Source organism: Calidris pugnax, unplaced genomic scaffold, assembly GCF_001431845.1.
Source record: "Calidris pugnax isolate Ruff unplaced genomic scaffold, ASM143184v1 scaffold18, whole genome shotgun sequence".
NCBI classification, from domain to species: Eukaryota; Metazoa; Chordata; class Aves; order Charadriiformes; family Scolopacidae; genus Calidris; species Calidris pugnax.
Window position 1 is genome coordinate 9,279,286 of NW_015090812.1, and position 24,926 is coordinate 9,304,211.

The window sequence follows — 24,926 nt, forward strand, 5'->3', positions numbered from 1 at the left end:
CTCCTTCCCAGTGTATTCTCTTCTGTTCACACCAGACTCTAGACTTATTATCATTTTGGTCTCTCTTTTGCTTTCCCAGTTTCTACATAGCACTTGAGGTATTCTAGCAGACTTGAGTCTAGTATAAAAGTGTCTGGTATAAAATATTTGCATTTTCTCTGTATTTTCAGTGGAGGACAGGGAAAGGGAGAAAGGGGCAGAGAGGTTGTGGGTAGCCTGGCGCCTGCATTATTTCCTACAGCTGCTAGCACTCACTGTGGCAGAGAAGACCCTTAAAACCAAGTTTGGGGAAGTGCTTTCCTCAGCAGCTGTGTCTGGTGTGCTCCCGGGGGGTTGCACGTGCATCCAACGACGTGGCTGTGCATCCTCTAGGGAGTGCTCCTTGGACTTGGGGTGGGTGAGGAATTACTATTGTTCTCGTTTTCATATGGGGAAGCAGAAGGAGGGTGAAGAAAAACATTTTATATAAGGTCATGGGATGAATTGGCCGTGCAGCCATCAACACCCTCGCCATTGAAGTCAAGAGAGATGTTAATGTTAAAGCATGGTGTTGGTGCCAAGATAATGACTGTTTTCATGGGAAGTCACACTGGCTTATTGTAAACCATTACTGACCTTCATCAAGTATTAATCCCGAGTTCTGACTGCAAACCTGTAGTCTTTCTACTAGAGCAAGTTATTTAATCTTTGGCTTTCAGTGAAAGTTGGTTCCTTTACCAAAAAGTTTTCAGCATGTTTTTCTCAGAAGTAGGTTCATAGTTTGTATTATAGTCTCATGGGTATATTAATAATGTAACACAACAAAGAAAAATGGCATGCGGTGAAGCTTTTAAATGAAAAATATTTATTAGTCGGAAGGCTTTCAAGCAACTTAGGTCATTAGATCAATAAAACATTTTCATTTGAAAACTACTTCCCACTCCTGATGTGGTGTTTCTTTAGAAGCAGCGGCTGTGGGGATGGATCCATGGGGAGGTACCAGAGCTGCCTCCAGGCAGCTGATGTTAAGCTGAATGTCGTGTGTCCTCCCCTGCCAGGTCCTCAAGGGACCAAAGTGCATCTTACTCTCTGGTCTTTGTAAATGGGGTTGTTACAAAACTGGAGGAGGGGGAACAGTGAGGGGGTGCCTCTGAGCTGGGAAATCACCTGGGGCACAGGGACACCGTCATGAAATGCTGGGTGATTGCTTTTCTGTGACTTTTCCTCTCTACACCGGCTCTCTCACATCACCAAGGTATTCCTCGTAGCCAGAACTGAAGCCGTTGTTCCACCCGAGAGGCAGCATCCTCTAATTACCCCCTGCTCCCCTTCCTCCTCCTCCTCCTCCTCAGGCGGTGGGAGAGGGGCGCAGGGCGGTGGGGGGGGTCGGTCCTGCGCCACCACAGCTGCTGCGGTTCAGCCCGGAGGTGGCAGCATTTCACTGGTGGGCAAGGGAGGCCTGCGATACAGTGGGGACATTCATTTGGTTAAGTGCTTTGGGATCTTTTTGGCCAAAAGCAGCATGTAAAAAAAAAAATTAAGGTCATAAGGTGTCTGGGATTTTTGAAGAGCCAACGTAACAGTGGTCTTTTATTATTAGTGAGTTTACAGCCAAGAGCTGTCCCGTAAATGAGCAATGCGATTTAAGGATTTATTTATTTTTTTTTTGCCTTTAAAAGTAGGAATGCTTGAGACATTAAAGGTGGTCTGGCAGCTTGTAGTGTGAGACTTCTCTTGGTGTTGATCTGTACACTGGCTTTGTATCAACATGAGAGCAGCACCTCCATGCCGACAGCCCGGGGTCAGCAGTGTGTGTTTGAACTGGATGGCGTGCTTCTTCCCGCAAGAATACTGTACGTAGTGTGGGGGACAGGAAGCATGTGGCAGGCTGTTTGGCTGCGTGGACTGTGTGAGCTACATGCAATTAATTAAAAAAGAAATGAGTGTGTAATGCATAGTTGGCGATTAGCGTGCTGTTATTTATTTACTTATCTTGGAGGGATGGGAAGGAAGATGAAATAATACCCTATAAGCCCAAGGTGGATGTGATTCAGATACTGGTTCAGGAGCCAGGTTAATAGCAGGTATGATTGGATTTTTATTGTGTCATTGCTGGGATTAGAGTTAGAGTATGGACAGCCTCAGGTCCTTGAGCTTACTTAAAGACGCTCATATTTTCCATCAACAGCTGTATGAAGTTAAAGGGAAAGAGGCCATGGGATTTCTCTTTCTCAGCCAGTTTATTTGTGAGGTGGTGAGGTTAATGTGGCAATATCCCATGCTTAGTAGAGAGGCTTTTTGGCTTTAAGCATTGTGTGTGCTCCCTCCAGATTTATGATTTTGACCCCAGCCTGGCATTATCACACTGTCAGTGGGAGTGCAGGGCTGGTTTGAACCTCCAGCTCTTGGTGGTAATCTCTCTTAATTAGTTTACAGTTGAAACAATTGTCCATCTTTTTGCCTTTAAACAAGGGAAGTTTGCTCTATCAGTGGTTGATTTCCCTGAGGGAGGAAATCCTGAGAGAGGTTATCAGGGAGAGAAAAGCTCTGGGCTCCACTTTCAAAGCAATGCCATGTACGAAGCATGCATCAATCCTGTTAGTACTGCTTATTATTTCACAATGGCGTGTCAGGAATTACGGGCACAGACCTTTCTAAGGACTCTTGCAGACCTTTATGCACTCTCATCCCGAGTCAGGATTTTGTGGAATTATGTGCTAATAAAAGCTAATTTTACACATTAAATTGCATTCTTTGAAATTGCTCTTTTAATTGCTGATCTTTCCCTGACTTCTCCACAGATCTCTTCGAGCCTCCTCATTGTCGACTTTCTGCCAGGGAGCCCTCCATGCCTCATCATTAGGGCTAAAATCTGCCATCACTTAACATAACACACAGAGCTTACAACGGGGAGCAGCCCCCTCCCTTGCACGGGAGCACAGACAATAATAGACACTATAGTGGCAGCGCCAATGGGAGTTTTACCATGTATTTTAATGACTTGTGCTTGATTACATTTGCTAGATTGAACCGAAGTTCATTTAGTAATTGGTATGATTCTTAGAGGGTTCACATTTGACATTCCTCGCTCATTAAAGAGCTCCAACAATGGCTGTTACAACTTTCATCTCACCGGTGACCCTCTCAGATATATATCCAGTCTTTTTCTTTTGATAAACCACCCAACCCGGCATTCATTAACACTTAACCATCTGCAGCCGGCCCCTCCTAGTACCTTCTCCCTTGCTTTGATGATATAATTAAAAGCCTTCTGTACTATCTCCCTCAGAGCGATAAGTTTAGGTGCGTCAGCTCTCGGCACATGCATTGTTTGTTATTCGATTCTCCCTGTATCAGCTGTTCCTTGCGACGAGCTCATTTTTCATATGTTGTAAAGATTAGCTGATGGAGTGGGAGATCAGAGGCACGAGAAGGGAGTGTGGCTTTCGATATTAGTAACCAGATGCTCATTTGAAATGGTGATGGAGTTTGCTGTTATCTGTTAGATTATTTGGCTCCTTTGCTTTTACCTGAAGATAAACTGGTTTAAGCACTAGTCCATGAAAATTAGCATCATCTTTAGTGGCTTGTTATGATAGAGTGCTCTTATCAGTCTGGTTTAGTGTGGCTATTCTCTCCCTGAGTCTGGTTTACAGAAATCGCAGCTTTGTTTATGCATGTGCCCAAACTTGCCTGTTTGACCTTTGAAGCTGTGATTATAATATTAATCTATGGGACTATTCTGTTGCAAATCACTTAGGTGGTCTGTATTTCAGAGGATTTTCATTGTGGGACCTCCCTCTTGTCCAGCATGATGTTCCGTTATTGTTAGTATATTCTACATTGAAAGCTAACTCAGAGTGGCGTTTCAGTACATCTTGTTGTCTGGCTGGTTTTTGTGGGGGGTTTTTTTGTGTGTGTGATGGAGCTGCAGCCTAGGATAGCACTGTGCTACTGTCTGTCCACTTGGGCTGATTTTTTTATCAGTTTGTTATAAAGTTGCTTAGCTACAGAAAAACTCGGTACAATACTTGCCTGCAGATACAAACTTCAGCCCACAAATCCTCAGCGTCCTGTGGTGTAGCTAAATAGTGTTATTCCGGTTTGCAGGTGGGAAGACTGGATGTGTGAAAGCCACACAGACACTGGCAACAGAACCAGCATTTATTGGGGAGTTCCTGTTTTACACTTTTCTGCTTGATGTTTTGCCCTTGTGTTTAAGGGAAGGGTTGTGGTAGATCTTGAATTAGGGAGAGGAGACCCTGGCATTCTGGCACTAAAGAAACTGTGTCCTGTTTGTCATCTGTGAGTTAAGAATTGGTTTTTTTCCTCCTATTTTTCCATTTCCTTCCCATGTTGCATCCACTTCTGGTTTTTTTTTTTATGTGTTTCTTGCCTTGTTCCATTGTTTTGTTTGTTTTCTCAGCTTTCCTCCCTGTCCATTTTTTTCCATTTGTCTCTTTCACCCATTTCAATAAACTATTATGTTCATTATATAAATACAAGGGAGCCCTTTTTCTCAGAGAAGATATGAAAATTCTCCCTCTCATAAATACACAAAATGTGGAAACCATCCTCAGGATGCAGAGCGGGAGGGAGTCTGCTGACTTCCAAATGCAAGACCTCATTAAAATTAGTGGATTCCCTATCCTCTTTGCATAAGGAACTTTGCTATTTGGGCTGACTTCCACAGCAACATCTGGGCCACTGATAACATCAGTACTGGAGCATTGCTAGGTGAGCTCATGTTTTGTTAATGAAGTAATCTACTAAAAGCGCATATATCATTTTTTAGTACCACATACTTTACTGCAAAGTGTTGTACTACTATTATAGGAGCTTTCCTTTGCAAGTGGGACTTAAAGAATTTCGTTGTAGTTAATAATATGCTTAGCTTGAATTGAATGGCATGCTTGAGAAAGGCCACCTAAATTATAAATTTTTAAGGCTTAAATAGTTTGGTAGTTCAATGCATTAATTGAGAAATGCATTAAAAGATGGCTTACTAGAACACCTGATATTCTTGGTGGTTGTGATGTTACTAAATATTTGGTGTGCTAGTATTGCTTTACTACATATATATATACATATATATACATGCCAGTTGTGAGCAATCCCCCTGCTGAGCTAACTACATAATGAAAGTGATCATGATCACAAACATCTGACTTTAGCACATTCTGGAATAAGTGAACAAAGTTTGGATGGAATATACTGATAAAATATGTTCATTTACACTTCATTATAAAATGCAGTCATCAAAGGAGGAAAAATGAAAGCAGAGACAATTTCAGGTGTAGATTGAAATTTCTCTTCTTAATAGCCTCTGGATTGTGACTGCAGTTACAGATCTCTTGAACAGCCCAGTGTAACCCCTGAGTGTTGTTGTGTTTTGCCTTTTTTTTTTAATTTGCAAGCTAAATATTCTTATGGCTTTTCTGTCCTGAGAATTAGTGGTGAGTGTTCAGACAGCCAGAACACTCTTAAATGAGGCTACAGGTGTGTGGGAGGGAAAGTAATATTGGCATAAAGTATCTAGTTGCTTTGAGACAGGTTCCAAAAAGGGTTTCCACTAAGAGCAGAGAATGCATAAAGAGAAGTAATAGACGTACTCGATGAGCCTTTCTGATTTAAAAATTTGTTCTTAAAATATTGAAGCTACTGTAAATTTCTGAGTTTCTGAACTTGCCACTGGTCTGAAAGCGAAGACTTCCCTGTTTGCTGTTGTTTGGCTAATGGTGAGAGGTGTTTTTACTGATCTTTTCCATCTTACTGGGCTGGATAGGCAAACGCTTTGTAATTGAGCTGCGGGAGTCATTTGCAACGTGTGGTGTAGGAAAGGTGAGCAGACCCCATCTCCTTCCCCTATTCCCCTCCAGGAAGTGTTGAATAAAATACAGTAGTGTTGTTGTGTTTGCGAGCAGAACATGCACAGTCTTGCATATTAAGGGAGGCACTTAGCCAGAAGCTTTGAATTATTGTACCCTGACATTACCCACTGTAACTTTTAGCACTCTGGGCCCATTATTTTGGCTTTCTGCCCAGTAATGTGCAATTTCCACTTACATAAGAAGATGTAGCAGGAGTAATGACTCCTTGGAGGAGGTGTTTTCTTTCGCAGCAGATCAGCCCAGGGCCAGCAGGTGTAAGTTTATAGATATAGTCCAATAATGTCAGCTTGCACTGATCTCCTCTGTTCATCCAGCAGTAGATGGAAAGGAACTGATCTGCCATTGCACACTTTTACTATCCACTAACTTAATTGCAAAGTCAAGCTCTTGTAAATGGCCATACAAAGCTCCATTATTTTCTTTTTTTTTTTTTTCCCCTTTTCCAGGCACCCCAGAATGCATATCAGAACAGGGCTGATGGATGCCCATCTCTACTGTCTGAAGAAATATGTGGTAGACTTCCTTGTAGAAAACAGGTAAGAAACCAAGCAATACACAAGGTAGTAGCAGGTGTGTGCATTGATGTATGGTTTGTACCAGAGTTTTTAAAGGAATATTTGTTTCATTAAATTGGCTACCATAAAATAGAAATATAAATAAACCCGTTTTCAAAATGCTTTAACTGTACTAAAAGGAATGCCAAGCATTATGTCTGAGTGTCTTACTCAGACCTTTTAAAAAGAAATAAAAATCTAATAACAGCATAAGTGAAAGCTAAAATTTTTGCCTGTTTTTTGAATCCCTTGTTTTCCTCATGTATCTGTGCTTTTTGGTTGCTCATTTCACCAGAGCTTCCCCATTGTTAGGGCTGTGAATACATTTCTGACCTTTGATTTCCCCCCGCCACAGATTGTTTTGGCCTTTGCAATCACCTTTTCTCTCCCCCTTCACATCCACCACCACTGCAGGTGGGCTATCTCCGTAGCATCCTATGTTTTTAGCTTGTGATGTTCGTCTGTCAAAACTCTGAGACCACCCACTGAGAGTAAGAAAAACATCCATTTATGGAAGTGCAGAAGGATCTTAGCTATAATATTTCATGAAACAGACCAAAAAAACCCCTGTTTATCTTTAAAAAACAAACAAATGAACAACCCCCCTCACAGTAAGTAGTTCAGTTTTGGAATGATGTCCTGTTCCTAGGCTTTTTGTAGCGCTCTCATGCCCATTAAATATATTGAACAGTCGCTGACTTCTCAAGAGTTTTTATCTCCTTTTAAGTAAGATGAAAGATTAAGGAGCTGACCAAGTGTCATGTTCATAGTGCTTTCTCTTAGCAGATAAAGTGACATGTCAAAAAACCTTGGGGGGGGAGGGGGATGGAAGCAGGGATTTATGTTAGTCTTGACCATACACAAATCTGGTGATGCAGCTGGATACATGATTGAAGGAGCTCTTCCAGAATAAGGTTCTGTGACTTAGTTAAAATTAAGTGGAAAATCTATGTTAACTCCCTGGACAATTTCTTACCATGCATAGGAATAAAGCTTATCCAGTACTTTGACTGGCACATGGGTGCATTGTACAAGTTGTTTTCGTTCCTACTTGCGTAGGGGAACATGTCTGAAAGGAGAGAAAACTTCAGGAGCAGCAGATGCTTTAAAACTGGAATAAGCTATTTATTCTATGAATTTTAGAAAGTCGGTGACAGTTTGGACTTCTTGTATTTCCTGTTGTAGTATGAAGCAGTGCTTATGATTTTTTTTTTTTTTGTCAGAATACATGTAGGACTCATTTCTTGAAATCATAGCCGTCTAGTTTTGCTGGGATTAGACAATTCCAGAATATTAGAAATTTCACACATTCAGTTCCTTTTCCCTGGAATTTCATGCTGTTTTGAATTTAGATCATTAGGTCTGTGGGACAAGGATGGTCTTTGTCAGACATGCCACAGTGCATGACACAATGAGGCCTCTAAGCGTAAATAGTGGTAATTTCAGATTTCAAGGCTTTGTGCTATTTCCATTGAAACTGATGAGATCTTTGGCTTTGTCAGTGGTGAGTTTTTACCTTGTATTAACCAAGACCAGCAGAGTGAAATCCTGCTCTGAACTCCTCCAGTTGCCCCCAGGCCTCCAAGAACAAGTCTACTAACCTTTTGCAATTATGACCAGTTGTTTTTTTTTTGTTTTCTATAGAGAGGTCATTCTCGGTCTTCACTATTTTTTGAAGCTATGCTTCTTTTCTGTGACACTTTTGTGACAAATACGTAATTACAGCAGCTAGACAACATTTCCTCAGACTTGATAGCAACATCTGGCTTACTAATGGCAGGTAGCTGCTTCAGTCTCTTTATTACACACATGCTGCTTATTCAGTCAATTGAGAGAGAGAGTCAATTGCAAGTAATGTGCTTAACTGGCAAATCTGCGGAATGGGACTTTTGCCATGAGGAATAACTTAGGCTTTCAGGCTTCTGGCATTGGTGGGCATTTGCAGCTTGTTTTTCTTCTCTGAGGAAGGGGCGGGGGGGAGGGAGGGTGGACAGTGCATACCCAAAGATCTTTCCATGTTTGGCAGCAATATGCCAGGACTTTTGAAAGACCCTGTGGAATATTTTTGCCTCAAAAGTACTGACATCTACATAATTGTTTGGGTTTAAGGATTCTTTTTAATACTTTGTTTTTTAGTCTAGAGAGAACCTACAGTAAGATTTTTGCCTCTCTGCAATTCCGCACCAGGACTGGAGAAGCTCAGATGCCTTGTTTAAGTTGTGCGTGTTTAAAACTAACAGCAGGGTCTGAAGTGAACAGTGAAGCTCTTGTACGGTGCCAGGAAGTACTGACACAGTGTACTTCCTCAATATTACAATATTTACATTGTGTTAATATTTTAACAGCGGGGTTTGATGGCAGGCAGAACACCTTTTTTCATTGTTTGTAGCTCAGTGAAGCATTTACATTTTTTTTCAAATTTTATTTTGACATACAAAAGCAGAAGAGATGTTGCCCAGCAGTAAAAAATTCAGATCCTACAACTGGCTATAGCTCACTGTTTTGCAGAGGAAAATTATGATTACTTCCAGGTCAAAGAATTACATGAAAACTAATGTGGTTATGTGTGTGGGATCTGTTGCTTCAAATGGGATAAAAGCCCAGTGTAGTCCCAGTTTAGCTGCAAAGACGTGGCAAGAACAAGCTCTCCCCTGGTGAATGTAGTTTGTGTATAGCTGCACCTGTAAGGGTAAATTGCATTCCTCCACTTTGATCAGATTAATATATGCATTGTATGTAAAGTCCACAGTCACTCGTGACTAATATGAAAACAGAGAAAACAGGACGTGAAATGGCTAAAACTTTGTTTTGTCGAAGTATATGAATCTTGCTTTAGGATTTGGGACAACTTTGTGATATGACACCTCTGGAAAAAGTCTGAATTTATTGTTCAGCTCCACAATGAAGTCGTGATACCAAGGCTTTATCATTGGCCACTGTCTTGCTTTGAGGTACTAGACGGGTCCCTGAATTTTTCTATGCACTTGTTTCCTCTTCTGGGTGGGACTGTTTGGAGAATAATCAGTATTTGTTTGGCAGCAGTGAGATTCTAACTATGGGGGATGTTAGGAGAGGTCAAAACACTGGTACTCTGTAATTCAATTTGTAGTCCTTTAATGCTTTTTTTATGAACTATTTTTAAAGGACTGAATAGTAGATTCTCCTGCCTGAAGTTTTATTGCACTACAGCAAACCAAACAAATTCTTGAGTCTTAAAAAGCAGAGATCTCTAGTGCCCTTGAATACAAGTCAGAGGAAATGGTCTGTTTATTAGAACCCCCCAAGTATGTATGTCCACACAAAAATAAAATATCACACTCGTAATGTTGTTTAAACCTGGGGAATTTTTGGGAGGGGAATGAAACTGCTTTCTCTTTCCTCTCCCAGGAGGAAAAAATGCATTTTGGCAGTTAAAATCTCCACCTATCACTCATCCACTAGCTTAGCACTGGATGCTAGTGAAATTGAGTTGTCAAGGGTACGACAGTCCTGTCCTGTCCAGATCTACCAAGTGGTTCCACAGTGGTTTGGGGAACAGCTAAAGAAATTCTTACCCCTTCCAGTTTGTTATTCCCTGCAGCTGAAATTTATTCCTTCCCTTCTGTCCACTGGGAGTGATCATCGCCAGGGCAGGTCGATGATCTGAGTGCTCCTTAACCAGCTTCAGTGCACTGGCAGCCTCTGCCCAGGGTGCCAGTAGGACCACTTGGATCTCTGCCCTGGGATGGACATCTTCATCCCTGCGTCCGCAGTGGATACCCAGCGCCCACGGCTTCTGGGTCTGTTCCCACTGGATTCACAAGAGATCACAGACCATACCCTGCTACCAACTGGATTTATCCCGACTGAACAGGGACTGTGACCGCAATGTGAACTAAGGAGCAGCTTGTTTGGGCTGAATTTTCTGCTGATTATAACTGTCCCTGTGGTGTTTTTTTCTGCAGACACCTCTGGTTCTTCCTCAGGTTCCTTTCTGCATCAATAAAGTTAGAGCTGCTGAGGTTGATCTTGGTTTGGCAGATTCATGGATTCACAGATTTGATAGAGTTGGAAGGGACCTCTAGAGATCATCTAGTCCCACTCCCCTGCTAAAGCAGGATTGCCCAGAGCACATCACTCAGGACTGCATCAAGGCGGGTCTTGAAAATCTCCAGAGAAGGGGACCCCACGACCTCCCTGGGCAGCCTGTTCCAGTGCCCTGTCACCTTCACTATAAAGAAGCTCTTCCTCATATTTGAGTGGAATTTCCTATCTTCCAGCTTATGCCCGTTGCCCCTCATCCTATCGCTGGAAACCGCTGAAAAGCGTCCGGCTCCATCATCCTTCAACCCACCCTTTAGGAACTTGTAAACATAGGTGAGGTCTCCCCTCAGTCTTCTCTTCTCAAGGCTAAAGAGCCCCAGCTCTTTGAGCCTTTCCTCATAAGGGAGGTGCTCTAATCCCTTAATCATCTTGGTTGCCCTACGTTGGACTCTCTCCAGTAGTTCCCTGTTCCTCTTGAACCGGGGAGCCCAGAACTGGACGCAGTATTCCAGTTGTGGCCTCACCAGTGCAGAGTAGAGGGGGAAAATGTACCAAGATGTACCAAGTCTGCCGAATTGTATCACATCTTTGCACAGGAGGGAGGTCAGATAAAAATCTGATCTCCCTGTATTCAGCTGAGAGCTTTTCCTTCCTAAACATTTCCATTTTCAGAACAAATCTAACCCATGGATGGTGTAGGGGCTGCGCTTTGCAGCCTGGGGAATTGAGGTGAGCGCAGGCCGTGTGTGCTGCAAGAGCTGCTCTGCCAGCACGGGGCAGGGATAGCTGAAGGTGAACACCTGCACCATGTGATGAACTGCACAATATTGCTTTTCTTAAAGCCATCGTTACACGAGCTGAGCCAGCAGGCCAGACAGAAGCAGAGGCTGTAGCTGGCTGGGGGCACGGCTCCACCCCACAGCTGGCGGGCCTCACACCCCTGGGGCCCTGGGGTGGCAGCCAGCACAGTAGCCAGTCCCTTTTTTGGCACTCTCCTGAGCGCTGGGTTGGAATCCTGCCTCGCTGCTGCATTCAGGGCAGATGGAAGAAGAGAGTCCTTATTCCCTTTCCCTTGTGAACTTCATCTGTGGCGGGGGGCAGGATCTAGGCCTGTGCTTCGTGAGCCTGGCGTGTTGCATGGACACGCACTGATATTTCTGGGCTGTGTGCTGACAGTTTGCTTGCTAACAATCCCAGCAAAGCTGCTAGCAAGCAGAAATGTGATCAAAGTGAAATTGCATGGGAGTTTGTGTTCTGTTTTTTTTTTTTTTTTTTTTTTTTTCTTCAGAATATTTCTAAAGCTCTAGCCTGGTGAAATTAGATGCCTGATCTGGGGGAAGACAAGGGGGGAGACAGATATAGAGCAACCCCTTCCCCTGTAGAGTGTTAATGGGGAAAATTCAAAGTTGCTTTGGAAATTCAAGTGTTGAAGGTGTGTGTGTCTCTTTATATCTTGTGTATATGCTTAAAAGCACATATAATATGCATTATAATACATGTATTCATTAATGGCATTGTGCCCACAGTCAGTTGTGCAGGTAGAGATGACAGCATTTGGTATGTGCTTGAGGATTTCACTCTGCTCACAGCTGAAACCTGTAGACACATGGAAGCTCCCATTTTCACCTCTTGTTGAGGTAGACAAAGCCAGATCAAGGCTGCCTAAAACAAAGCAGTATGTGATCCTACTTATTAAGTTACCTCCCAAAATTCACTTTTGTCAAATTTTGCACTTGGCAATTCAGAAGTGCCACAGCTGAGGCTCTCTGTGCAGCCTTTGGCATCTGTATGTGCCACATGTTATGGTACAGTCTCCAGTTACGTGACTCGGTACGTTGGTTTTTTTCCTCTGTGACCATTGCTTCATTTGTTGCCTGAGATGCTTCAATATCGTGTCTTTCTTCTGTAGTTCGGGTGAAGGCCGCCAGCCTTACTTGCTGCTCACTGTTTAAAACCCTGTTCTGAAGATAAGGTGAATACTGTCCTTTTGGAATCTTGGTGCTCGTCACTTATACTATAATGCTCTGCACACACTTAATTACCTTTCCAGCACCCCTATTAATGAAATAGCAGTCTTTCTGCATTCTGAAAGGGGGAAACTAAGGCACACAAGAGCTGAAGTTTGAAGCATCTTTGTCTTAAGTATACCATTTCTCAGTCCTTAATGTTATGCAGAGAGCTCTTAATGTTTCTTACCTTAATGTTATGCAGAGAGCTCTTAATGTTGAAATAATCTTTTCCATTGATGACAGCTGTCACAGGGTGACACTGATCAAATCAAAAACATGCAATCAGTGGCAACCTGCAGAAATTAGTTTTATGTTCTGCATTCAGCAGCATCTGTAAAATGACAGAAGGGAATTTAAAAGAAAAATAATTAAAAATCAGTTCTTTGGGCATCACTCATTTGCCTTAAATATTAGTAGTTCTTTTCTCCTCTCTCAGCCCTCTGCCTTGTACATTAACACACATGTTCTAACAAATGAGGCAGGCATTCTTCTGCCTCATTACACAGCCTTGATTCATCTGCAGGGCATAGTCCATCTTTATATTGGGTGAAGACGAGATTGAGGAGAGAGGAAAAGTAGGTGAGTATGTTAAGGACTGTGTCATAATGTGTACATGCAAGGTCTTAATTAAGATTGTATAAGCAACACAGTTTTAGCTTTTCTTAATTTGAGTGTCCAGCCTGTTACCCTGATGTTCTTTTAAGTGTATGTATATATATTTATATATGTGACACTTTTAGAATTAATCAGTGGGGCTACTGTGACTCTTGCTAATGGAGTAGCTGTTATCAGCATAGATTTATCACCTTTCAGGTCAGCCACCAGAAAGAGATGGGATGCTCTGAACTTCAAAGAATATCCACCTCAGCCTTTGTAACCTTGGCCTGGAGGCTACTCTGTTACTCTGTGAGCAGTGCATGAGCAGTTCAGTTAGTTACCTTGCAAAAAAAGAGAGAGAATGGAGCATGCCCAACATAGGAGGACTCAAAAAATTTAGCTGCAAAACAGGTCACTTCCAAGCATGTGCAAACAGTGGTTTTTCAGACTTAGCTTGGTGTAGTGTGGGCACTTCTTATGTTTACAAATGTAACGCCCTGACGAAAAGACAACCTTATGCCAAATTGCAAGCATGGAAGCACAAGAGCTTTTCAGCGGAGCAGTTGAAAAATTTTTAACATGGACAAAACAAAGCTTTTTTCCATAATTTTGTTCTTGGAAATAGCTGAGACATTATTAAAAAAAAATCAGCTTGAGGCAAACACCTGGCATGGTTAATTTCAGCCAAAACAGTTCGACTTTGGCAAAGTTTACAAACAGATAAAGACAGAAACCTACAATAGTAACTGCTGGGCAATTTATCTATAGGCACCTGGATTGCACCACCTCTGAAAGCCACTCATCTCAGTTTTTATGGAGGCACATGCCACTGTGTTTTCTCAGATGTTGTGGCTTCTCTGTTATGCACCAGGGTGGCAATTGCATTTTCTAATGTAAGATCTTTGGACTTTGTTTCAAAAGATTTTGTCTGTGTATCTAAACCAAAATTGATAGCACACATCTTAGAAGGAGGAATGTTCTGCACTAGAATATTGCACTTACTTTTGTGGTATCCTTCTCCCTCCTCCCTGCAAAAACAAGGTAAAATTTTTATTGTGTTTAGTCATGTGTTTTGCAAATCACCATTTTGTCCTGAATCTAGTACTTCTGAATTGTTGGGTGTAGAGAAAGCCACTGTCTCCCTTGTGTAGTCACCTGGGAAGCGGGCAGCTCTCTTTGTGGCCAGAAGGAATGATGTGTGGTACTGGAAAGGCAAGAATGACAAACAGCAGCACTGTGGTTACTTCAAAAAGTCTGAGTAAGCATTCACAGTGCCTTGTCCTAGGAATGCTGAGTGCTGACATCTTGCTGGCCACCAGGGAAATCTACTTTCCCTGGGGAGCCCTCCTCTCGGGGTGCACCCCGCGAGAGGCCAAGCTGGAGCTAAGGAAACAAATCAGCTTTTCTGCGGTTCTTTCAGCGCTGGGGAGCTGCCTGCCAGGATTCACCAGTAGAGAAACTCTTCTCTGAACTGAGCAAATTTGCAGTAAGCTTTATAGCCAAAGTCGGTATGATTTGTTTGCAAAGTTAAACACTGGGGGTTTGGGGTGGTTTTTCTTTTTTTTTTTTTTTGAATGCTGAAATAAATAAGAGCAAATTGTGTGAGGTCATAGCGCTCTGCCTTTCCAAACTGCTTCAGCTGCGATCCCAGAGAAAGCTTCTCTTCTCGACTCCCCTCTGCTGTGTCCAAAAAGCCTCCGCTGGGCCAGCACTAGGAGGGGAGAGGAGGGTTTGCTGTCTCAGAGCTGTGTTCTGAGGTCTGTATCCGCAAGAAGAGCTGCAGTTGGAGCCACCTCTCTTCCCCGATAAATGGCAGGGGCAGTATGAGATCTTTGAAAGCTGGAGGTGCGAGTGACTGGCTCTGAAGCTCCTGCTTGGATGGCTGCGTGCTATGCTGTACACAAAGGCCCCTGCAGGTTTATATTAAGGTGCTGCCCAGACTAAACCAGTGCATTTTTTCTTTTTCCCCTCTAAATGCCTTTTTATCATTCAGGCTGTCACCTGTGTTTCCTGGCAAGGGCTGCTGGCTGGGGGAGGTCTGGCAGAGCTGAACACCCAGCTTTGGTGGTCTTTGTGTGGCTGCCTGAAAGATGGCTTAAAACAGAACCTGCTCTGTGAATACCTGCGAGTTAACATGTGTCAGCCGTGTGGCTGGAAGGTTTCTCCTTTGCTGTAAAGAGAGATTTTATAATGAATACTTTCCTTGTGATTAAAATGGGTAAATAAACAAATAGCTCCTACAGGAAGTATACTGTGTGAAGACAGGGAAATAGATTGTAGCTTTCCAAACAAGGAAAAGAAAAAGGGGAAAAAAACCCAAACCAAACCCAAGCTCCTTCTTAGTGCATTTAATCTATTAGAATGTGAAATGGCAATTTATCTTTCCCATTTCCTTCCCTTGTCAAACATATCCAGCTGTTGGAGCTTTCTCTGCTCCCTGCTAGAAATGCCAAGACTTAAAATTTGTTGATGTCCTCCCCCTCCTCCAGAGTATCATTACCATTATCATCTTTCCATAGTACCAATCAAGCTCACTCCTGAAACCTCAGGGGGAAAAAAACCTAATGATCCAAACTAAATTTAAACAAATTATGGTTTTCAGCAAATCACTTCTGTAATAAATGCAATTCCTTTTCCTGTTAGCAGACTACCTGGGAGCAGACATATCTTTGGATGTGCTGAATTGGAGCTGATTAACTTCATGAATAACTACAAATCTTTCTGTGAGACCACGATATGCCATAGTGGCCATGTGCCTGAGATACTTGAAGTATTCTGTGCATGCACGCGGCTCCTAATGCAAATTTTGCTAAAGTAAATGTTAAAATTTGTTAATTTTGTCCTCTGACTGTTATTTCCAGCATCAGATAATGACCGTCTGGATTCCCTATGAAAAGTGAATGTAGGGAGGACACAAAAAAGGTTATTCAAACATCAATGCAAATATTATAGAACCATAGAAAACTTTAGGTTGGAGAGGGATCTCTAGCAGTCTCTAGTCCAACGTCCCGCTCAAGTAAGTCTAACTTTTGTGTTCCTCTGGGTTTTTTTTTTTTTGCAATTGAGTTTTGAAAATCTCCAAGGATGGAGACTGGGCCTTGTCCCAGGACTGTACCACTCACTGAAAAGTTATTTTCTTTATGTCCCAACTGGAATTTCCCTTGTTGCAGCTTATGTCCATTGCCTTTTGCCCTTTTACTGTGCACCTCTCAGAAAAGTCTGGCTGTCTTCTATATCGCTTCATTTTTGTTAGTGGAAAACTGTAATCAGATCCCCCTGCAGCCTTCTCTTCTACAGGCTGAACAAACCCAGCTCCCCCAGCTTCTCCTCCTGCGTCATGTGCTCCTGGCCCTCTTGGTGGCCTCAGCTGGGCTTGCTCTGATCTGATAATAAACATTTAAAATTGTTAACTATTTTTTCCACTGCTTCACACAGTTGCAGTTTCCTTGGGTAGCCTTCAGTCAAATGGACTTCTGTCTTCATCTGAGATGTGGATTTTGAACCCAGGAGGAATGATGATTCTTTTATCCATCTATGTGTGCTTTTTTCATTTTGGTTTTTTTTTTTTTCCTTAAATCATTGCCACTGGGACAGTATCTCCCTAAGCATTCTTTCATCAGTGCAGTACATTTTCTTCCACACAGTCCTACTTGCTTGCAAAATGATACTGGGCTGAATTTATTATCTTACCTTGCTGGACATCCCCCTGTGATGATACAGTCCTTATATGTAGTATATTTCTGTTGCAGTGGAAAACATAATTCTCCTGTATTTTCTATTAGGATGATCTGATTGTACAACTGTCAAGAATTTTCAAGATAATGTTTTCCTTTCTCCCCCTCTTTGGTTTGCTTCTAAATCTTTCTTCCACACCACCTTCTGAAAGGCTGAGTCCCCTTTTACCCATTAGTTGAATTTTTGGAAAAGAGAGGAAATAGTGATTGTCTCCCTACTATTACATTTCTCATTCTCGGTTTTAGTTCAATGTCAAATTTCATTGTGCCTTAGCCAGTCAAATGAAACAATAACAATAATAAAGGTGTCTATAACACCGTTCCTGACTTTATTGTTGCATTGAATTATCATGATGGGAGACTTTAAGTTCCTGCATATAGAAGGGAGAAGGAATGCTACTAGTGATGATAGCGCACACCTGCCTGCATAGAGTAGCTAAGAGATATCTTCATTAAGTCAGTGAATCATCAATCAATCAATAACAATATTCTAAGTTCCATTTTGAATGTGCTAAGTAGCTAGAGTATGAACTAAGGGCTGATCTTAGAACACAGTCTTGAATCAAAGGGGAGCAACTACAATTTCCTTCATTTAAAATAAAGTGGAAAAAAAAAAAAGTATAATATGTTAAACAGCCACAGGACAGTCTATGGGAAATGCTGGGTGCTGCCTAGATAAGTTACTGGTTTTGAAGAAGTCAAAGACCTTGAATGGGGAGGAGGAGTGACATTTCCCTAAATCAAAGGTTCAGAGGTGAGCTGTAGCACACACAGCATTTTATTCCAAACTTTTCCGGATGAACACCACCTGGAATGAACATCATGAATAAAACTAGACTTGTGAAGAGGAGGAGATGTGATTCATTGGCCAAAAAGCTTTATCTTAAAGTTCTTCAGGAAAGGATAAAGTGACAAAAAAGTAAAATTTAGTCTTACTACAGGACAGAAGATCATGTTGTAAGTGCCACAGTAAAAGAAGAGTTGTCCTACTGGGAGGGGTGAAGCAAGGATTAGTAATCAATAGTGAGGATAGGAACTCATTAAGATAGAATGATTGCTGGGCAGAAGGGTGTAGGAATGGGACTTGTACAGGTGGAAACAGGACTGAATTACAGACCAGAGATCCCAGTTTGTCTTCCAGACTGCTGACAGAGTGGGCATGTTGTTAAGTCAAACCGAGAGTGGCTCCATGTGATCGCAAACCCCCGAACACAGTGTCTGTGTGGAGAAGCAGAGCAAAGCAATGTGGACATCTATGGTGCCTTTAATGGAGCCTCAGTGGAGCGGGGTGAAGGAGCTTACCCGTGTGAAGCTACAGCCGTGTCTACATTTTTTGATGCTTACATATTTTATACAGACAAGTCTGAAGTGTTTAAATCTATCTATCTAAATATATACTTATGCATCCCAAGTTTACATACTTCGTCAGTCTTATGGATACATGTCAGCTTTATCAAATGCATCATATGCATGTGTTTGTTTAGGCATATTATCAGAATGCCTCTGTTCAGTGTGCTTGTCTGTAAAGGAGCCTAATTTCAAAGGCATTTAGGAGAAAGTTGGTAACTCAGACACAGATGGCTGCAAAGGCGGAGGTGGGAGAGAATGGGGAAAGATGAGTTCTGGCAAGGAATCACGTTTGGTGCAGGTGCGCTTGTTTTAGAAGAATGGGATGCTGTCTGGGAATGAATGAGATCCATTCCTCAGCGGCGTGTACAACCTGCCAAACACCCTGGGTGGCCTCTGACGGCGTCAGAGACTTTTGGTCAGAGAGAAGTTCTAAAACCGTCTAAACTTGTTGGCATTGCCGTGCAAAAGCTGTGTTAGTTGGGAGCTGTGGTGTGTTCCTGGCTGTTTGGCGAGTGGGCAGAGTTAAGGTTACTTAGATGACCCGAGCTGAGTGTGCACACGCTTTGAAAGGATTTGAGTATGTAATTGAGGAGTTTTAATTTCTGTGGTCAATTTTTCAGAAAGCTGCCGTGTTTCCCAAAGGGGTTTTTGGCAGAAGTGGAAGTTAGATCCCTGCTCCTTTAAGTGCATCCAGACTTGGTGGAACTTGAGAACAGCTTTTTATGTGGTTTGCATCCATACCATCCCTTCCATACTTTGATCTGGATCCTCTCAGCTTTATGATGTCTATGACCATCACTCATGTGTCTTCTTCTGCTTTCCCTCCATCATCCGGAATGCAGGGATTTCCATGATGATTCTGCAGTTTTGGGAAGCCATTCATAAACTTGAACCTCCAAAGGAGAATTAGTGCAGTTATAACATCTTGCTGTGCAACGGCTTTGGAAATACTGTCACGCATGCTCTTACGAATGTTGGGAGTAGGTTGCTGTCAGACTTGAAGGTTTTGGTTAGAAAATAGTATGGAAAGACAAATGAAGCACAAATGCAGTCATGTGGAATTACCTTTTAGTAGAACATTTCTCAAAGTTTCCTTGCCTTTTCCCTAGGCTTTTAGCTCCAAAAATAATAAGAGACACTGACAAATAAGCAGTTAACATTAAATTGGGGGGAATGAGAAATATATTTACTATTTTTGTTAGAGAACTTTTGAGACTAGAACAGGACAAATAGAATGTAGCAAGAAATAAAATCTGTTTGATGCTGTGATTGGTGTTCCAGGTTATTGAAATAGGCATGAGTAATTGCCTGGTAGTTTATTGGCTTGCCTGCTTGCTTTGGAGTTTTCCTTTGTTATAATTAGTCTTGGGTACACCAAACAAAGGCAAAAAGATTATTGCAAGATATAAGGGCAGAATTAGCCTTCTGCAGGGATGTGGCACACCCTATAAATTTATCATTTGATACTTTTTCCTTTTGTACGTAGTCCTTGTCTGCTCTCTCCACATTCTTAGCATGTCTCAGAAATTCCAGTATTTTTAGCAGTGAATCGGTGAGAAGAAGGGGAAAAGGCCTGTAATTGCTTTTTCCATTGTGCTTGTTAAAACCGCATTGTGGGAAATGGACCCAAACACTGTCTTTTAAGTGGTGTTGAGTCTGAGGCAGGTGGTATTAACTCAGGACTGCATTAACTCTTTTCAAATCTCTTTCCTGTTTCCTTGAGGAAACATGCCTGGTGTATATATGTGGCAAGGGCTGTTTGCCTGCCTCTTGCATTGACATTTTAATTTGGTCCATGATATAAATATCATTTCCCTAATCCCCCTTGCCCTGACCCTGTTTTGTCTTTTCTTCAAAGTGAGTTGACTTTTTTTTTTCTTTAAGGAGGGGGGAGGAGATGGGAATGGTGGCTGCCTGCTCTAGTTTGGAGCATTAAATGCTCGGGGAAAAAAATCTCAGAGTAACTGTTGTTTCTTTCTTTGTATTCACATGGAAATTTTTAATCTCCATCAAAGGATCAGGAGAAAATAACGTTGAGATTCAACAAGAGAGCTCCCAGCTTACATGGAATTTTTAAATGTTATTTGGCTTTATCCTTTAAGCGATGAGAACCATGAACTATGTACCTACAGGGTTCAGAATTAACTTTTCTCTTTCTTCCAACACACCCTCTTTTTTTTTTTCTTCTTCTTTCTCCCTCCCTTTTTCTTACATCTTTATTGTTCTGCATAAACATGCAAGTTCTTTTTGGCCAAAACTGTAAGTGCCTAAGGATTTGTTTAGTTGTATTTATGTATACATTTCTAACATTAATTATGAGCACCAGTCTGAAATACAGCCTCACATTCTCCTTTTGATGTGATCTGAAGAATCTCTGTTGAAGGCCACGGAGCTAAGATCAGAACCCAACACACTGTATGCTTGCATAGTCTACAAGAGCTAATATTAGTCTGTAAAAAAAAAAAAAGAAAAGACAAAATAGGTATAAAAGGGCTAATAATCTGCTTGTTTGTAGTGGGGAATCACAATACTATCTGCACCTGTAGATGTAGCTGATTGTGCTAATAATGATAACAAGGGAGACCCCCTGCAATGAGCCCATGGAGAGTAACAGCAGATTTCACAGGTGGGTGCTGAGAGCAATGGTAGATTTCATGCTTCATCACAGATTAATAAAACAAGGAGGATATTAAAATGCTAATACTCATTAATACTGTTTTATGGTGTTTAACATTAAACATGGAAAATGAAAATGAATGACAGCCGGTAAATGGAACTGACAGTTGTGTTCAGGGTGTCTGAAGCTGGTGAGAACTGGCTGCAGGAAATAAAAGCTGTGGATGCTCCTGTTCCTGCTGTGGGTCAAGCCAAGCAGCACCTCCTGGTACCTAGATTTTTGCAAGGTCACCTAAACTTAGACTTAAATAGACTCTTCTATTATTATAAAATATATGATAACATTTTATCTTAAATAGTACTAGTCAGAACCATTATTTTCTGTGTCATATGAAAGACAGATTCTCCAGCAATACATATGTCTAAGAGCAGAAATCACAGCTCATTGAAGCATAATTGTGAAATATATGTATTTTTTTTAAGTTTAGGTGGTCAAGATTTGTTTTTTCCCCAAAACTCTTCTTGTGTTTCAATTGGCTCCATTGTTCTTCATTTCTTACTAAAGTTTCAATAAGCTTCCCTTCATCCCAGAGGCAGTTGCATTTCAGCAACAAGTAAAAGTTGGCCCTCTGTGGGCTGTAATGTATGTAATGTAATATAATGCAATATAACATACATAGATACAAACTTAATTCCGCTATATCACAGACTGTTCTAATTTCATTTGTGGTTCAAACTCACTGAAAACTTCTGCATAGCTGTGTTTAAATATGAAACTTAAAGATCTAAGGTATTTTGACCTCATGCTCTTCACAAGTAAAAATTTTTAATTTAGCACAAACCCTATCTGTGCCCTTGCTGTCATACAAAAATCCCAGGAACACTGGGAAGATGTCGTAGTGCAGAGGTTCTGGGGATAAAGGGATTCTAAAGACATGGTACTGATTTGTCTCTGGTGGTGATAGTACTTGGTTATGTTACAGTTGTTTGACCAAGCATCTGGTTTTGTACTTTAGCATTTTAGGTTTTAATTAATCTTTAATTAATTAATTAAAATTAATCTTGACTATTGTAAGTTTCTAATGCCTAAGTCTGAGTCTACAGTCCGGAGAGCTGACTGATGACCAGCAAATGACTGATGTTTTGCTCTGAGTTAATAGGTACATTTAATATAGACTTTTCCAGGTCGTTTTTTTTGTTGTTGTTGTTTGTTGTTTTTTTTTTTAATTTATTTTATCTTCTCTTAAATTCCCAGCTGTTTCTTGCACATGCACCATGAATTTCAACTGCTTTGTTATCTTAATTTCCCCCACATATGCACTGTCTCTTGCCAACATCCTTTTTTGTTGTGACCTACCGTGTGAATGGAGGATTCCATCCCAGATGTAATTCTAATTTGTGTGTGCTTAGAATGTGATCAGAATAAACCTCATTCAAAATTGCTGCCATCTCCTGTTGTTCTCATGGGACTGAAGCCACATAAGATGCTCCAGGGATCAGTCCCCCATTCCTTTACAAGCGGGAATTTAATGGCACTCTCAATCTTTGCGTGTTTAATTGAAAACGTACTACTTTCTGTCAAGGTGAAAACAGACAGATATCACTTCAAAAATCAAATTTTGGGGAATGAAAGATCACGAAAAAGGCTCATAACTTGAGCTGGAATTTATGAAAGCCTGTTTATTTTGGCAAATGTTCTCAAAAGCAGGTTCATTTTTATCCTCTGTACTGTCTGGATTTTCCTTGAGGAGTCAGAGCATGGTTACCCTGATTTGACTTAGAACTGGATTTCTGCCAAAATGTTGTGACCCCTCCTCTCCTTCCGCCCACCTTCCCACTTTCCTTCTCCTGGTCATAGTAGATTTTTCCTTCTGTTGATCTCAGGTATTTCATTCTTACTCCTTGGTGCTAAAGAAAATAACAAGCTTAGAAACTAGGGTGATGCCAAGTTTTAAAACCTCAAAAAAATAAAAAAGGCTGCTTTCTTTAGTGTACACAGTCTTACCCTTCTTTTTCTTAATATAAGCATGTGTAGTTCAGGATTTGATTGTAAGAATTTTTAACACATTAGACCAGAAACCTTTTTGGGTTGTTTTCTCCTGAATCTAGGTTACAGGCTTGTTGGTCCTTCCAAACTATTTATTATTTTTTTTCCTTCTTGATGAAGGGTCTACAGTCCTATCCCTCCTTTGCTTTTAAATTCCTTTCCTAGTCCCAGCCAGATGTTTGGTTTCCCCCACTGTTGACAGTCAGATAATATTCTCACGCTATCACTTCGTACATCCATATTTGCAAGATCTGTCACAAAAAATTCCCAAATTTTTGTCACCGAGGGCCTCACTGTGTATTTTTTTAATACTTTCCAAAGGCAGATTCCTTTAATGTCACACATAAATTCTGCTTAAACAGCAAGCACGGGCAAACCTTCCTGTTTTGCCTTTTCCAGTAAGAAGGGTGTGTTTCTCAGCCACATCTTATGGATGACCTGGAGATTTACTCCACCTTTGCTGAAGGAATGTGGCTAGCACTTCAGAGAATCACAGGAAAGCTTCAGGAGTTTGGCCAAGAAAGAGTAAACCATCCAAAACCAGGCAAAACTTAGTCTTTCCCCCTTTCCACTGCTTTCATTTCCTACCGTGTTGTGTTGTCCTCTGCATCAGACTATTTAAGACTGCCAAATACTTGGATATTTTATAGGTAATATATCTTATAAATGCCATGGCCAGCCTCTGAGGGAAACACAGGATTGTCGGTTTTGGATGGAGTATAAAACCCAAGCAGGAAATCACTGCTGAATGGCACAGCTGCAGGCAAACACTGTGAGCTAGTAAACTGCCCATCTGCAGAGCCACACGTGTGTCGGAGCGCGGGGCCAGGGCGGCCGTGGCAGAGCGCGCCTGTAAGTGGTTAGCAGGGAGAAATTCGGTGATTAAAGAATGAAGTGTTTTGCTTCATTAGTTCCTGAAATACAGCTATCTGAAGGTGATTATAATCTTGTTTTCAAGAAGGAGGAGAGACTGAAGATTAGAGTTTTTCCTTGTCTGTAAGAAAAAATAAAAGCAGAATTTCAGATCTGGGATGGGTTAGATCATCCCACTACAGGATGGAGGATGTGACACAACCTACAGTTGAAGACCGAGGAAAAGTTTGTCAAGAAAAAGGAGAACACTGTATTTGTTCGTAGGGCTGAACTGGCAATCGAATTTGAATCTTCCCATCAAAGTTAGAAATAGGAAAGACTGTTTTGATCCTTAGGTCTGCTTCACTGTCATTGACCTGAAGAGGGGCCTGGACGGGTTAGGAGCTGCATGTTTCTTGAAGTTTGAACTGTTTAAGATGCTCTTTTGCTAGAGATTTTGCCAATCAAAGTCACTTTCAGGATATTCATTCTAGTACTTTCCTTTTTTAATTTAACATGTAGTTAGTTCCTAGTTTTGCTGTCTTCCATTCTAAATAACTTCTTTTTCTCTGTGGGTTGTCATTTGTTGAGTTCCTCCAGCCAAGCTCTCTGTGTAGTTCTCCCAGTCCTTCCTCTGAAGTTTAGCACTTCCTCTTATGCATGCCAAGTTTGAGTTCATTTTCCGCATGATTTTCCCAAGCACTACTTTAAATAATCCACAATTCAGTAACTAAATGCATATTGTTAAAATAATGAAACAACAACAATAAAGCTCTTTTAAGACTGCATCTCATACACTCCAACTGTAAAAACTTCTGATTTGTTTTTTTTTCTTTTCAAAATACTTTATTGAAAAATAAAATTACTTTCTAATAGTCAAAATGAAGTTACTGGGGTTATAATCTCATTGTACAGTTGACTTTTTACATTGATATTTGTCTATTGGGAAGAGGTTTTTCTTGATTGATTGTAATGTACAAATCAATGCAAGCAAAGGATAATTTAGTGATCAGGGTCTTTGTTTAAGGCATAAGTGGCTTGGGTTCAAGTCCCTGCTTTATCACAAACCTCTCATGTGATTTCTCTGCTTCCTAGTATTGGGGTGTCAGGATGAATATAATAAAAGTTGACATCTGCATGCAGGGAAGATGGGTGTATTGCCAGCTAAAGCCTTTGGAAGCTTTCTGTTCAGTGATGTATTTTGGATCGGGCAGCTAAAGAGCATGAAACTCTTGGGACCTAAGTTTGTTAAAATGTGCTGATTTCTCTTGGTT

At 41.3% G+C, this 24,926-nt stretch overlaps 1 protein-coding gene across 1 annotated transcript in view; it reads left to right on the top strand.

The window, feature by feature from the left end:
- EIF2B3 (eukaryotic translation initiation factor 2B subunit gamma) overlaps positions 1-24,926 on the top strand; it is a 106,029-nt gene that overhangs the window by 45,754 nt on the left and 35,349 nt on the right. The window contains exon 6 of the mRNA XM_014939524.1: positions 6,317-6,406. Within this exon, the coding sequence (XP_014795010.1) occupies positions 6,317-6,406 (90 nt within the window). The remainder of the gene's footprint in view (positions 1-6,316; positions 6,407-24,926) is intronic.